This window comes from Vidua chalybeata, chromosome 18 (assembly GCF_026979565.1).
Source record: "Vidua chalybeata isolate OUT-0048 chromosome 18, bVidCha1 merged haplotype, whole genome shotgun sequence".
Taxonomy (NCBI): domain Eukaryota; kingdom Metazoa; phylum Chordata; class Aves; order Passeriformes; family Viduidae; genus Vidua; species Vidua chalybeata.
This window is the reverse complement of record NC_071547.1, coordinates 418,509-433,356: the sequence shown is the minus strand read 5'-3', so window position 1 is coordinate 433,356 and position 14,848 is coordinate 418,509. Positions and strand designations below refer to the sequence as shown.

General features: G+C 46.0%; 1 protein-coding gene across 2 annotated transcripts in view; it reads left to right on the top strand.

The window, feature by feature from the left end:
- Nucleotides 1–14,848, top strand: part of ADGRD1 (adhesion G protein-coupled receptor D1) — a 129,992-nt gene that overhangs the window by 62,473 nt on the left and 52,671 nt on the right. For both annotated transcript variants that reach the window (XM_053959641.1, XM_053959640.1), the window contains 2 exons: nt 11,416–11,489; nt 13,402–13,525. In XM_053959641.1, coding sequence (XP_053815616.1) covers nt 11,416–11,489; nt 13,402–13,525 — 198 coding nt within the window. The remainder of the gene's footprint in view (nt 1–11,415; nt 11,490–13,401; nt 13,526–14,848) is intronic.

Here is a 14,848-nt window from a genome sequence, read left to right as displayed (position 1 = left end):
GGCAATAAAAGTGCTTTCAGCATTTATTATAATAAAAGAGAGGCCTAAAGCAGGGGACCCGCTTTAGGGCCGAGCAGGAGCGTTCCCGTCGGGGAGGCTGCGGCAGCGGGGCTGGCTCTGCTGAGCAGCGACGGCCCCGACGCTCCGGGTGGAGCGGCACGGGCTCAGTGGGTCAGATGCCCCTTTTTATCCTGTTTTGTGTCCCTTTGGATTGGTTTCTGTTTGGATCCTTCATTTGCATGAAGGTTTAAGGCGCTTGACTGGCCCATGACAGCTCTGTCCAGGCTGGCTCTCGCTCGGGGGTGGTGCGCTTTACTCAGGTGTATTATGGTATGTTCAGCGCCGTATTTCTGACAACCACGCCTTAAAACCCCTTTACACTATAATAACCAAACTAACAGTACACGCTTAACGACTATCAGCTATTTCACAACAGTGTCTAACCTGTTTCTAACAGCGGAGGTTCCCGGAGCTGCTCCCGGGAAATGCCCGGCTCGGGGGTCTCAGCCCGGGCTGGGCTCCCCCTGCGCTCCGCAGGGTACAGGAGCCGTGCTTTGCTCTGTTACCGAGTAAATCGGTGGATAATGGATGTGAAGTGAGACGTAGAGACGGGAAAGAACCTGTGAAAAGTCACATGGGGAAAGCGAATTGGGGAATAAAACCGAATGTCCCGAATCCAAGTGACTTTTTGATTACACAAAATAAACATTCCCTTATCTCACCTAGCGGGCCTGAATATCTTGTCCTTAAGCAAGCATAAGATTCTGTAATATTTTCCAGTCTGGTTACAGCAGTCTTATCGTAGAAGGACTGAGCGCTGGCTCCTTTGCAAGCCTTTGTCGAAGCTGTGGCATCGCTCCGGAATGTTTATTGCGCTCTGTCATTATTTCTACTCCATCGCTCCCATTGACCGCCTGTCCCACCCGCTCCCGGGAGATTAGCAGACGCAGGGGAAGGATAAATGCCGATTAGCAGCTAGTCAAGGGATGTAAGGGCTGAAAGGGTCAATATAGAACAAAGGCTGCCACATATAATTCACAAAGAATGTGAGGCACTGCCTTTCAGAGGCAACATTCGCATAGCCGGGGTTTAATGAGAATGGAAAATGCTAACATATAAATCCACTCCTAAAAAAATATATCCACAACAAACTACCGAGTGGTAAATATTTTTGCCATTAAGCCTGGTACTCTGTTTCTGACGTGAACTATTAAAACTCCTCCTAAAGCTTTCATTAAATCATGTCTTCAAAACTCCCTTTAAAACATGGTCCTTTGTATGGAAGGGAATTAGTCTGCAGATGGATGAGGACAAACCAGCTGAATACCTTACAAAAACTTGTGTTTTTCCGAGGCGTGAAAGGCAGACCTGATCAAACTCTGGCTGAAGTTGACCAAGGGGGTTCCAACAGCCAAAGGAGCTGGTGTTTCCTTCAGGAGTACAGCCTGGTCTTACCCGTTTATTTGTGCCACACACCATGGTCCCATTCCACTGGTTCCCGTGCACGCACACACCCCAAAAGGATTTTTGTGCCCTGGAGTCTTTGTTCCTTGGGTGCTCCCGGCTCCTCTGCTCTGCTGTCACCTCTGCTCCTGCTCACCTGAGCCCACGGGAGCAGGGCTGGAGCCGGGCAGAGCCGCCGTGCCCGGGCTGGGCTGCACAGGAGCTCCGGGGGTGTCCCGGGAGTGTTCCTGGAGTATCCCCGGAGCAGCCCTGGAGGATTCTCGGAGGATCCCCAGAGTATCCCCGGAGCAGCCCCGGAGGATTCTCAGAGGATCCCCAGAGTATCCCCGGAGCAGCCCCGGAGCAGCCCTGGAGGATTCTCGGAGGATCCCCAGAGTATCCCTGGAGCAGCCCCGGCCCCTCCGGCGCCGCTGCCCCTGGTCCTGCTCCTGCTGCATGGGGGGTTTGGCCACACCAGACACCACTGCTCCCGAGGTGACCTGTTCCCAGAAGCCAGCTTTGTCCCTGGAGGTGAAGGGCAGGGGATTGCAGCCTTTATAAAGATGATGAATGCCCTATTCCCAAATATTCCATAAACAGTTCATTATTCCTCTTATTATCATGCAGACTAAGTGATTTTAATGTTTCACTGCTCCAGGCTGTCAAAGTCCTTGTGCTCTTCAAAGAGAAGGGCTCAGATTCTGTTCAGTCTTTGTGGAGGAAAATTAGGACATCTTTGTGCTTTTTAAAAGTATGTTTAGAAAAGGTCATACGTACTGTTTCTTTGCTTGGAAGTGTATCTTGGGATAACTACGATGTGCCTGTTGTGTGAAAAATTGCCTAAAAGGTCTCTAAAGCCTTCTCCATAATAAATATGAGTGAATATGGATTGATTCTTCTTAATTATGACTTTCACTCTTGAAGCAAACAGATGTTTGCTAAATCAGATTTCATTTCTGGCTTGGCAAAGAAGTGTGTACCACTGAAACCAAGAAGGGCCAGTGAGACTTGCCATTGCTGCTGGGTTTTTAAGCTGTGCTTTTGAATTCTGCACAACTCCTTGCTGTCGCTGAAGCTTCTTATTTGCAGGTAGCAAACCTCTGTTCTCTGGGGTTTCAGTTCCACCTGAGCTTGGTGAAACCTGCTTATCAAAATTCCAGGCGTGTGTGGGCTGGGATCTGGGTGCCTGCCCACCCCTGGGTGCTGTGGCTCAGGGCAGTGCCCAGCTCCTGTCCAGCTGGGGCTGAGCTGCCCCAGCTGCTTGTTTCTCACTTGAATTCTCTGCCCCAGTAACATCGCGACTGGGGATCACAACTGAAATGCTGCCTGTCCTGAATGGTTCTTGTCTGATGCAGATGTTTCTCTTCTTAAAAAAATTATGAAAAGCCATCAGGAGGAAGAGTCCAGGCACTTAGTTTTGGAAACTAAGAATTGTGGAAATACTGCCTAATAGGAAGAGTATTTTTAAAAGGATTCTCCTGTATGCATCCCTTTAGGGGTTTGGTTTATGCCTGCCTCTGGTCCCTGTCACAGCTACTGTCCTTACCTCGGCAATGTTTCCTGTCACAGAGCTCTCTGCTGGGCCTGCAGAGTTGTATGGCAAGGGGAAACATTCCTGCTTTTGTCAGAATACTACAGGTGAATAGGGGGAGAGGAAGATTCATTTGCTTCTTTCATTGTGCTTCTGTTGGATTAGAGAACGTGTCCTTTTATCAGTAGCTTTTTCTACAGCAGTCAGACCAGTCGTTTTCCTTTGGGAATACTCTCACACGAGTTAAGAAAAACGGAGTAGATTAAGAAAGGGTGCATAGGAGGCATGTGTGCTTTTTGTCTTAGAAAAGCAACACCTTTTTAATGTAATAATGCAGAGTAGCAGAAAAAGGCACAGAATAGAAAATAAAGAACCTTAACAAAAGGCACATCATCTATTTCATGAAGCAGTTTTGGAAAGTTATCATGGATTTGTATCAGCATTATCACAAAATCTATTGCATTATTCTGCTTGTAAGGCTGGTGGGGAAAAGCTGAAATGATATTTGATTCATCTATCCAAAAATTCCTGTAAGCTTCTAGCAGTGTGTGTGAGCAGAGCTTGGCAGGGCTGGCGGGTGGTTTGCAGACAGCTTTAGAAGTGGTGGGCTTTGCTTGCAGTGAAAATAGTGTTTTAAGGAGCCTGGGAGGGCAGAAGCAGCATAAAGCAGCCCAGCCCCGGGCCAGGGCAGTGAGCAGCACAGCCAGCTGCTGTAGTGGCAGCCTTGGCAGGAGATACCTCACAGTCACCTCCTGGAGGAGCCAGGCTGAGCCCAGGTGCTTTGGGACGTTCAGCTTTGCTGCACCCACGCTCCAGGATTGCTTTCAGCCTGGCCCACTTAACTCAGATGTCCTAGAAGAGATCAGAGCATGAGAGGCAGAAATGAGGCCCACGGGAGTCTGTGTTTAGGGCCCCTCAGTGATCTCCAGGTGGATCGGCCATTGAAAAAAAAGAGATTTTCTTCTTTTATTTATTTGCCAGTCTGAAAAACTTTTTTTGAGCCCTGACAATCACACTGGGCTTCTTCTTCTGGGCAGTGGGATGTTCTGGAGCTCTGAGCTGAGTGGACACGGGCAAAAGCAGAAGAGCTGCTCTGCAGGGCTGTGCATTACATTACATCAGAATAAGGCCTTTTAGGCAATGAGAAACTGCCTCAACATGGGCACCTTGGGTGGAATAACTTGCATTTTTAATTACTTGGATTAAATGAGAGCTCTTTGGAGCCAGACTGGTTCATTAAATTTGGAGAGGCAGTGTCTGGCTGGAGGCTGTGCCTGAAGGCAGTAGGGAGGGTCCCAGGTTTGAGGTTCTGGCTCTGCACAAATTCTATTAATAACACCCAGGAAGGAAACTGGTGCTCCCCTGCTCTCCCATTTGGATTGACTTGCTAAAACGTAGAGACAAGGCTGCCTCAGTGCCATTGGCTCAGCTCTGCCCTCAGCCCACCCTTCCATACAGGTTTAGATGGCTCTGTACACAGAATTTTTCTCTTACATATGGATATAACTGTTTAACTGTAAGGACATACCAAAACTCTCTGACTGCTATATTGCTAATTATGTAAATGAGACTACTTCTTGAGAGACAATATTAATATTTTCACCTCTTCGTTCTTTAGAATAGAGCTGTGCTTTAAGGAACATGAAAAATGTTTTCACTTAAGCATTAAGGCAGCTTTTCCTACAGATCATCAGTTAGTTCTGTGTCTGTTGGTGCTTGCATAAGGAAAGGCTGCCACGCTGAGCTCTGCTTCTCCCTGACTGGCATTTAAATTTTTTAAACATCAAATATTTACTGATGTAACCCAGTTGCTCACCAAATTGAATTTCAAAGGTCCTTATCCTGCAGCTTCTATTTGTGCACATCTTCCATTCAAGGCAGCTCCATGCATCTCTAATGAAAATGAACCTGCTTCTTTCTGGAGCTATTTTTAACCTTTCTGCGCTCTCCTTTATTACCATGATTTACAACAATGCTGTGAGTGTTATTAATCCAGGCTGCAGGCAGTGGGTGTTTGGCATGGGTTTACACTGCAGTGCTGCATCTCAAAGAGTTCTGGCTTCCAAACTGGAAGAGTTTTGGCTTGCAGCTCCTCACCACTGCCCAGCATTCACCAACAGACACCGCACCCACCCAGCCCAAAGAGCAGGGAAAAGGGGAAATTCCTGGTCAGATATTTGAGATCCTTGAGCCCAGGAAGGTGTGACAGCACAGCCCCTAGAGGATACGTGGTCAGTGAGGCTGAGCAAGGTGCTTTGTGCTCAGGAGTCCTGGGGTTCAGGCCTCAGCACTGACCCCTGAGCTGTGCCCAGTGCCAGAGGGGTTTCATGAGTGGAACTTCTCTGTTAGGGTGGGAATTCTGTAGCTGTAAAATGAAAGAAAAGCCACCTGGAGCTGTGCATGTGTATTTAGGGAGTTTCTAACTTTTACTCAAGGCTTGCAGACAGTTTCTGTTGCCAAAACTGCAGCTTTTCTTGAGCAGTTTGGAAAGAGCTGACTTCACTGCTGTTAAGCACCCGAACCCAGAGAGAAGAGCTATTGCTCTTTTAGCAGGGTCATTCGCCTGCTGTGCTGGAGGCAGGTGACCTGAAATGGACCAAAGGCACGAGCTGAAGCAAGACAAGCACGAAGGGACAGATCATAAGTGAGGGAGTGACGGAGGACAGGGCCTGACAGCCCTCACTGACATCTGCAAGTGCTCAGAGGTTGGCTTGGCAGCTGCTGCATGAAGCGTTTGTTCAGTGCTGTAAAAAAGATGGGATCCTGTTAAGAGAATGGCATTTTTATTCAAATGGATGGGATTGGTAGCAGAAAAATAGCAAGACCTTCTGATGTTCTACATATTTGAAAGCAGTAAAATTTTTTTTGCTATGTGCAATAATTAAAAAAGAAAGCACCAGGACAATTTCCTCATCCATTCCCTCCTCCTTTTTTCTCTCTCTTATAGAAATGATATCTGGTAGAGCAGCCAAGATATTTTTCAGTCTGGTGCTCATGGGTCTTTTCATTTGTTCTCACACTGCTTGCCCAGTACAGCAGCTGTTAAATAGACAACTCTGAGAACTGGGGAAGGATATTGGTGAAATATTTGATTAACACTATTTTTGCAGGAAATTGATATGTCAACTATTTTTAGCCTCAGGCAAAGGAATAATCAAAGCCAATCCATGTGGCAACCTTCTCTGATTTCAGATGACTTTATAACCTCTAATATTTCACTCATTTTTAATTTGATATTGCAGTCTGTTACAGTTCCCACCCTTTGTGATTCATGCAGTTTTTTTAACTGTATGATTGTCCCATTAGGAAATACATTCAGCAAACTTTCCTGTTGGAAAGTGTTGTGTCCATTGCTTCAGAAAGTGTGTGTTGGCACAGCTCTGTTCACAACAATGAAACAACTGAAAGTCTGGCTTTTATCCATAATACACTCTAATTCCCTACTCATAACCTAAATTCCTTTTTGTGCAATTTGCAATGTTTTTTCATTACATATGCTAGTTACATCTTAGGGTGAGTCAGTCAAATGGACTCTAAATTAAAATAGTTGGCTGATCTAAGCCCCAAATCTGTTCCAATGCAGTTTTCTCACAGCTTGGAAGAAAACAGCCAATATAGCCACCATAGACAGGGGTGATTATTCTTTCTGTCTGTGTTTTTCCAGGTAACTGAGTAGATGAATGTACCCTAAAGTTTTAATCTTCTAGGTAATTAGGAGAAATAGATGGAAAACAAAGTCAAACCGTGTGAACCTGAACAGGTCATGCTAACAGTCAGGATGTCACTGTGAGGACAGGAAATCCTTAAATTAGATGCATAATTTTAGTCTCTAATTTAATCCATAAACCGGAATCAAAATTTGTTTTGAACCATATGCACATAAGAATATGTAAGTGAGGAAGCAGAGACAAGTGGTCTCCAAATTGAATGGGGTAAATTATCAACTGCTTTGGATGAGAAGAACACCTTGGGCTTGGAGCTGCTGAATTTAGGTCAGTGACAGCCCTGACCCAAAGGTTCATCCTTTTCACGCTGGAGAAAGAAGGTGCACACCCTCCACTCCTGGTGGCCACCGCTACGTGCCTAAATATTTGCTTTTTAAATCCAGGGGAGGAGAGGAGAGACAAGCTAATCTCATAAAGGTTCACCCCACCCTCTGCTTGGCTCCTCTTCCTTGGCAAGCCTTCCCAGCAGCAGCTGGCTGCCTGTTTTTCTTCTGCAATTGTGTTCCTGACATTTCCTGCAGTAGGTTTTCCTGAAGGTTTCCAGCAGCCCTTTCAGCCCACACCCCCCTTTTCTGGCCTCCTCTTCCACTCAGCATGGCTTGTGCCTGGCTCCCAGCATGGCTGGGCTCCCAGCACACATCCCTGCACATCCTCTGTGACCATCCTCTCCGTTCCTGGGGTGTGCTCGTCTGCCTGGCTCACTGAGGGCAGGTGGTCACTGCAAGGGCTGCTGTGGTGTGAGCACAGACAGGCAGAGCAGCACAGAATTACTGAGGCCCTGAGTCCAGCCAGTCCTTCCCCAGGGCACAGGCACTGACTTTGCCCTGTTCCTGGAGCCAAGAGGCTGCTTTCCTCTTTCAATGTAATTCTTTTTTGGAGAAGCTGCATGTACCCTCCCCGTGCAGAAGGAACGATGTAAAGAATTTGGATTAGGGAGAGCGCATGCACAGATCCTGGATTACTCAGTGTGCTGCTACTTTCCCTCCCCTGAAACCTTCATAAGCTGTCCTTTCACAGGCTTTTAATAAACACTCAAGTGACTTAATCTTTTAGTGTAAAAGCCTACTTGTATTTTAAGCTTTCTGTTATCGATGTCATTAAATCAATATTCTCAGTTCTACAGGATCCAAGTCACATATAAGCTGTCACACACAGTTTAACTTTAAAAGTGCAATATTGAGGTACAGTCAGTTCCTTTTTCATACATTAGAGAGTACTTTGAAGTAGAGCTGTTGAAGATCAGAGGGAGTTTATTCCTCTGCATCCAGTTTCTTATGTGTTGGGGGCTCTCTATCCTATTGACAGTTCTGCTGCAGAACTTCAGTGAAGTCTCAGAAGATGAGTATTTTATGCAGTTATCATAAATGGCACTGGAAAGCCTTGTGGAGATTACATAATTGGTGATAAAACATGGGACACATTCTTTAAGAGAAATACGAAGACAAATTAGGATAGACCCTTTCTTTTCCATTCTTTAATTTATTTATCTACTTTTCATTATTATTCTTTACTTATTCTTTCTCATCTGAGTACATACACAGCTATGGACAGGTCAGAGCCTGTATGGCCTCACTTGGTGGTTCATTGTCTAATGAGTGACATCTGTGTTTAGAGTTAAGATGGAGAAAAACAAGGACTTGTCCCCTGCCAGAGAAATTTAATTGAGGGTAAAACATACATCTGGGATTTATTTGTGTAAAAGATACATGACTGCAGTGCCATGTCTTCTTCCAACCTGACCCTGAGGTGCCCTTTCCATTTAGTGTATTAGAAACCAGATTTATCTAGAGAAATCTCACAAATCAGAAATGGCAGTTATTGTTCCATCTTTGCTCTTATTACAGCAGATCTTTCTCTGTCTCCCTTTCTATGGTTTTTTAGCCACTGTCGGTCATAGACGTGAAATAATTTGTAATACAAGGCAGCTGTAGACTCTTTCACTTGCTCCCTTCAGGAAAGCTGTGGAGATGATGGATGTGACATCATTAGCACAGCTGGCACAGCGTGCACGTGCCCTGGCAGAGCTCCAGGTGAAAGGCAGTGGCACGAGCGGGCTGGGCACTGCCCCTGGGAGAGGTTTCCTGAGCATGGGGAGGTGAATCTGTCCCGTTCTCCTTTCCCAGCCTGGACTGTGAGGTGTCAGTGTTGGCTTTGCTGCCTGGGGGAAAAGGGCTCCAGGGCATCCCCAGAGCCAGAGGGGAAGGGCAGGGACAGTCCTGGTGAGACAGTCCTGGGGAGACAGTGCTGGGATGACAGTGACAGTGCTGGGGTGACAGTGACAGTGCTGGGATGACAGTGACAGTGCTGGGGAGACAGTGCTGGGATGACAGTGACAGTGCTGGGATGACAGTGACAGTGCTGGGGTGACAGTGACAGTGCTGGGGAGACAGTGCTGGGATGACAGTGACAGCCCTCTCTCACAAAGCACCTGACCTGCAGCACAATCCTGTGACAAAAGCTGGGGAAAAGGGCTCCAGGGTGTCCCCAGAGCCAGAGGGGAAGGGCAGGAACAGTGCTGGGGGGACAGTCCTGGTGAGACAGTGCTGGGGTGACACTGACAGTGCTGGGGTGACACTGACAGTGCTGGGGTGACAGTGCTGGAGGGACAGTGCTGGGGGGACAGTCCTGGTGAGACAGTGCTGGGGTGACACTGACAGTGCTGGGGTGACACTGACAGTGCTGGGGTGACAGTGCTGGAGGGACAGTGCTGGGGGGACAGTCCTGGTGAGACAGTGCTGGGGTGACAGTGACAGTGCTGGGGTGACAGTGCTGGGGTGACACTGACAGTGCTGGGGTGACAGTGACAGTGCTGGGGTGACAGTGCTGGGGTGACACTGACAGTGCTGGGGTGACAGTGCTGGAGGGACAGTGCTGGGGTGACACTGACAGTGCTGGGGTGACAGTGACAGTGCTGGGGTGACAGTGCTGGGGTGACACTGACAGTGCTGGGGTGACAGTGACAGTGCTGGGGTGACAGTGCTGGGGTGACAGTGCTGGGGTGACAGTGACAGTGCTGGGGTGACAGTGCTGGAGGGACAGTGCTGGGGTGACAGTGCTGGTGAGACAGTGCTGGGGTGACACTGACAGTGCTGGTGAGACAGTGCTGGGGTGACAGTGACAGTGCTGGGGTGACAGTGACAGTGCTGGGGTGACAGTGCTGGAGGGACAGTGCTGGGGTGACAGTCCCGGGGAGACAGTGCTGGGGTGACACTGACAGTGCTGGGGTGACAGTGCTGGGGTGACAGTGACAGTCCTGGTGAGACAGTGCTGGGGTGACAGTCCTGGTGAGACAGTGCTGGGGTGACAGTGACAGTGCTGGGGTGACAGTGACAGTGCTGGGGTGACAGTGCTGGGGTGACAGTCCTGGGGAGACAGTGCTGGGGTGACAGTGACAGCCCTCTCTCACAAAGCACCTGACCTTGCAGCATCATCCTGTGACAAAAAAAAAAAACCCAGGAAAACGGGGTGAGGCGAGGAACTGCAAACCTGGGCCAGGGAGGTGCTCAGGCAGATAAGAAAATTCCGTTTATGCTGTGCAGAGATGTGGGCTAAGCAGGAATGTCCTTATCTGCAGCACAGCTGCCTGAGGTGTGTGGCAATCCGGAGGAGCCCTGGAAGCCCTGGCTGGGCAGAAATTCTGGGTTATCTCCAGCCAGGAGGGAACTGTGCTACCTTGTGCCTGACACTCCTCGCCAGGCTCATGAGAGAGGAGAAGGAAAATTGCATCAGGAACTTCTTGTACTTGGTTGAGTTTCAGCAGGATGAGGTGTTGGGGGTTTTTTTCTTCATTCCCTAAAACAAGGAAAGCAAAACTTGATTATCTTTGGTCTTGACAGCAGAATTGTGTTGCAATAATCTGAGAACTAATCAGTGATTTCTTTATGTTGAAGACTCTTGTAATTAAAAAATTGCCATAAAACAGGGTCCACATAATGTGGACTTTAGGGATTTATGTATTAAAAAGGTTGAACAAACACTGGAAATCCTCTAGTTTGCATATTTTTGTCTGCAACAAACTACTACTTCACTCCAATATAATTTGAATAATTTTGTCATCAAGCTCATGTAACAGAGCAGAGAATGGGATCTCAAAGCTTCTGGAATATAGGAGATTGAGTTACTTGCTAAACATGTTTATGGAAGATAGAAATTATGTCATTATAATGCTGAGGTGTGCTAAAATAAAATCTTGAATTATGGCACGGCTCTTTCAGTTTGAATGTATGTTTTAAAATAATTGCTGTTGTGGAAAGAAAATGTCTGGGAGTTGGTCATTGTAATGCACATATTTCAGAGTTACTAATCGTAAAACGTGACATTTTTATTGCGCAGTGAGAGCAAACGAGGCACAAACCCAAAGAAGCCAAGTAGATACTGAAGAATGATGTCCCAGTCTTGCAAAAATTAACAGATGTATTTCTGCTTATGTACAGTAGTGGTCCTGCTTTGCTATTTGCTTAAAGGAGGCACAGATTTCTCACTCAGAGTGCTACAAGTTTAATCCCAGTGTGTAAAATTAAGACTGAATACCAGTCTTTGCATGTTTGGAGCTTGTGTTGAAGAAATGAGGACTGAACAATTTTGCTGCCAGCTCTGGTGTGTTAATCTATAATCAGTCTCTTGAAATGATTGTAGCAATGAGAATGTGAAGTAGCTGAATAGTGGAATTTAGCCCTTTTTAAACATTCCTCCAGGGTTTATATTTTTTTCTTGCAGACACCCAGACAATACAGCCAAGCAGTAAATAAAAGTAACAGAGTTCATCTTTACTGTGCATTTCTGGATTACAGGTATGTTGCATAATTCCAAATTCTTTAACCTGGTTTTATTACATTACACTTACTTTGTGATGCTGTGTATTATCTGTATTCTTCTTGCTTCCTTTCATTCATGGAAACAGTTAAAGAAATGGAACCACTGGCTCATAAAAAACCCAATCTGATTGTTTCTTCTTACCATAGATAGGAGACCTGGTATTCACAGACCCTGGGTTGGGTAGGTAATTGGGAACTGAAATCATTTTGTAACCAAAGTTGCAGACTGATACAAATCCTGCTTATCTTGTTTCATGAGTGTGTCCACTTGGGCAGGTGCTCGGATGTTTCAGGGTGGCAAAGCTCCAGCGCAGCCTTTGTTTTCACTGGCTCTGTGCCACAGCAGCGTGTGAAATCTGTATTTCAGAGCTGTGAATTTTGGCCAATGAATGGAATGGATAAACATAATGCAATGATCCATCTTGAATGCAAAGTAGAACTAAAGGGAAATAAATATCACCTCAAATTTCACTCAGAAAATAAGAGCTATGGAAAAGCAGTATTTTTTTATTTATTTTTTTTAGCACAGAATGCATTTCATTTTTTTTTTCCTTTTGAAATACGCTGCTCTTAGTGAACTCATTGAGAAAGAATACAAATAGTGAATCTTGAATTTTTTGGGGATGAACAGGTTTTGAGCTGTAACAGTGTAAGCCTAATTGATGTAGCAATGGTCTGGGATGCCGTGATCCCTCCTGAACACCATGCACTTGGGAAGGGCACGGTAATTGTTTTACTGAAGTTCTGTTTCACCTGTGCTGAGCTGCCCCAGCTGTTGGCAGTTACTCGTTGTTATGGTTACTCACAAATTAGGGTAAATTAGAAGCAGATTTTAATGAAGCAAATGAATATGGTTGGGGCACTATTCCTGTACTGCTCTCCGCTGGGGCTGGGGCCCTGGAGGCTTTGTAGGGATACAAACTCAAATATGAAATCTGTCCTTGCAGATGAGCTTCCTTGTGCCAGGATGGGTTTATTCCCTAGTGCACAATAGTTAATTTGGTTTCTGACCTACAACAGAGTCTCTCTGAGAGCTCAAGGAGGTCCTGAAGGGCAGAAGTATGAGGTAATACCTATCTTTAAAATAATCACTGGGAGGAGTACAGATCACTCAGTCAATCTTCAGGACTCAGAAAAACATGAGAAGAAAGAAATAGTTCCTGTCAGACAGTGGGGTGGGTGACCTGTGGTGCCTGAGGCTTCTGTGTCCCCACTGCACTCCAAGGCTGGCAGAGCACAGGGAATTCTGGCTTGTCCTGGCTCTGAGAAAAAGCAAACCCATGAGCATCACTGCTCAGAAAAAAGCAAAGTGTGTGAGGATCCTGCCCAGCCCTGAGACCAGACCCCACATCCTGCCCAGCCATTCCCACAGTGGAGCAGGAGCTGCCCCTTGGGGTGATGTGTCAGCACTGATGGGGATGGGCCACTGGAATTTGTGCTCAGCCAGCCTGAATTACTTTAACAGGATCAGTGTGGCACTGGGTAAGGGTCAGGCAGCACAGAAGACACAATGATTTTGGGGGTTTTGCAAGATTATTGACTTGTCTGCTACTACAGTTCTCAGAATACAGAAATCTGAGTCTGGGTGAAATGCCCTAAATGAGATGCTAAATGTAATGTAAATGTAGTTATCATTCATTGATTACAAAACCAGGAAGAAATCTCTAGAGACATTCATGGAGGGGTCTGATCTGTGCCTTGTCCTGGTGAATGTTTTCCTTAACTGTTTCCATGATGGAATTGAGAGGACACTAGCAGTGTTAGTGGGGTCCCCAGCCTGAGATGGCTTCCAGACCTTTGAGTCTCCTGTGTAGCACAGTGCATGTCAAGTGAACCTGCAGCAGATGCGTTTTGGCAGAGATGACACTCTGCTTTTTGTGCTTCACAGCAATGGAACTGGTGTTTGGTCTGATGAGGGCTGTGTGCGTGACAGTGGGGACCTCAACTACTCCGTGTGCCTCTGCAACCACCTCACCAACTTCGCCATCCTGATGCAAGTGGTGCCCCTGAAGGTGAGACTCAGCAAAGCAGTACATGTCTGTTCAAAATGAGGCATAAATACCTCAGTTACATCCTCACATCACCTAAGTGACTGAAACTGGGCTCATTTATGCCCAACTTGGATTCATTTCTTGCTTCTTTTGTGTTATCCAGAGCTTAATTAATGCCTCAGCCCTTTGTGTCAATCTGACCACTTGAAGGGGGGTTTGGCTTCCTCAGGTCATCCGGTTTCTATCTAACCATTATTATCTTTATTACTTGTAAAGCACCTAATGACCCCATCTGGTTTCCAAGTATCATTTTTCTAGGAACTCTTCAGGCTTATAATAAAATGCAGCTTTGCCTCAAGACCTCCCATCTTGTAAGACAAGAAGTGTCTTGGGAGAAATGTGCTATTATTAACCCTGTTTTAAAGAGCAGCATTCAGGGAATTAGCCAGGATTAAAGAGGACAGCCACCAATTAAATGCCACTGAAAAATTGGTTGGTTCTCCACTGGGGAATAGTTCAGAAAGGCCCAGCTTTCAACTAAACAGATTTAGGATTGTGATGATTAATGGGATGCTGCAATAAGTTTTAGTATGATGTGATATTAGTGATTAGAGATCAAAGATATTTCATACAGAATTCTTTGGAATCCAGTTTTTCCTTCAGGGGTCTGAAACACATAACCAGGAAAGGCTGGATGTGAATGGACCTTCCAGTTCCTCACAGTCCATTAACAGCTCCATTTTCAATAGTTTCTCTCTCCTGACCTTTTTGGTCTGGTGCATTTACATCCACAGACTTTGTGCAGAATGTTTTTCCACAGCTTTGTTTTATCCCCTTTATGATAAAAGGAAAATCTCATCCCAAATCTTTGTCCAAGACATTTCCTTTAAGTGGACCATTTAGGATTTTCTTGTGGTACTATTTTTTTTAACTAGTGAAAAGAATTGTTATCATTATTGTGTCATTGGCATGAAGAGTCAGGCTAAGACAGAACTCCTGGCTTTTGAGCTGTGCCAGCAGTTACAAATTCCCAAAACATGAGCTAAGTAAAGCCTACTGGACCAATGTGACAATTGAAAACTTCTCTCAGGTGTCCTTGGAACCCTCTTAAGCAAATGTTAAAATGCTGTGGATTTTGAGCACATACTTGTGTTTGTTCACCATGTTCAGAAATTCATGAGCCAAGGTTCAGAGGGCCCATTTAAATCACCCCTTGGAACACCAGACTGCCAATGCTCCAAGAGATTGTTGCTGTGATGTTATATCTGATCTTGAACTTTTGTACAGTTTAATCTTTTCATAAATGAAGTGCACAGATAATATGAAGGAAGTAAAAGAGAGTGG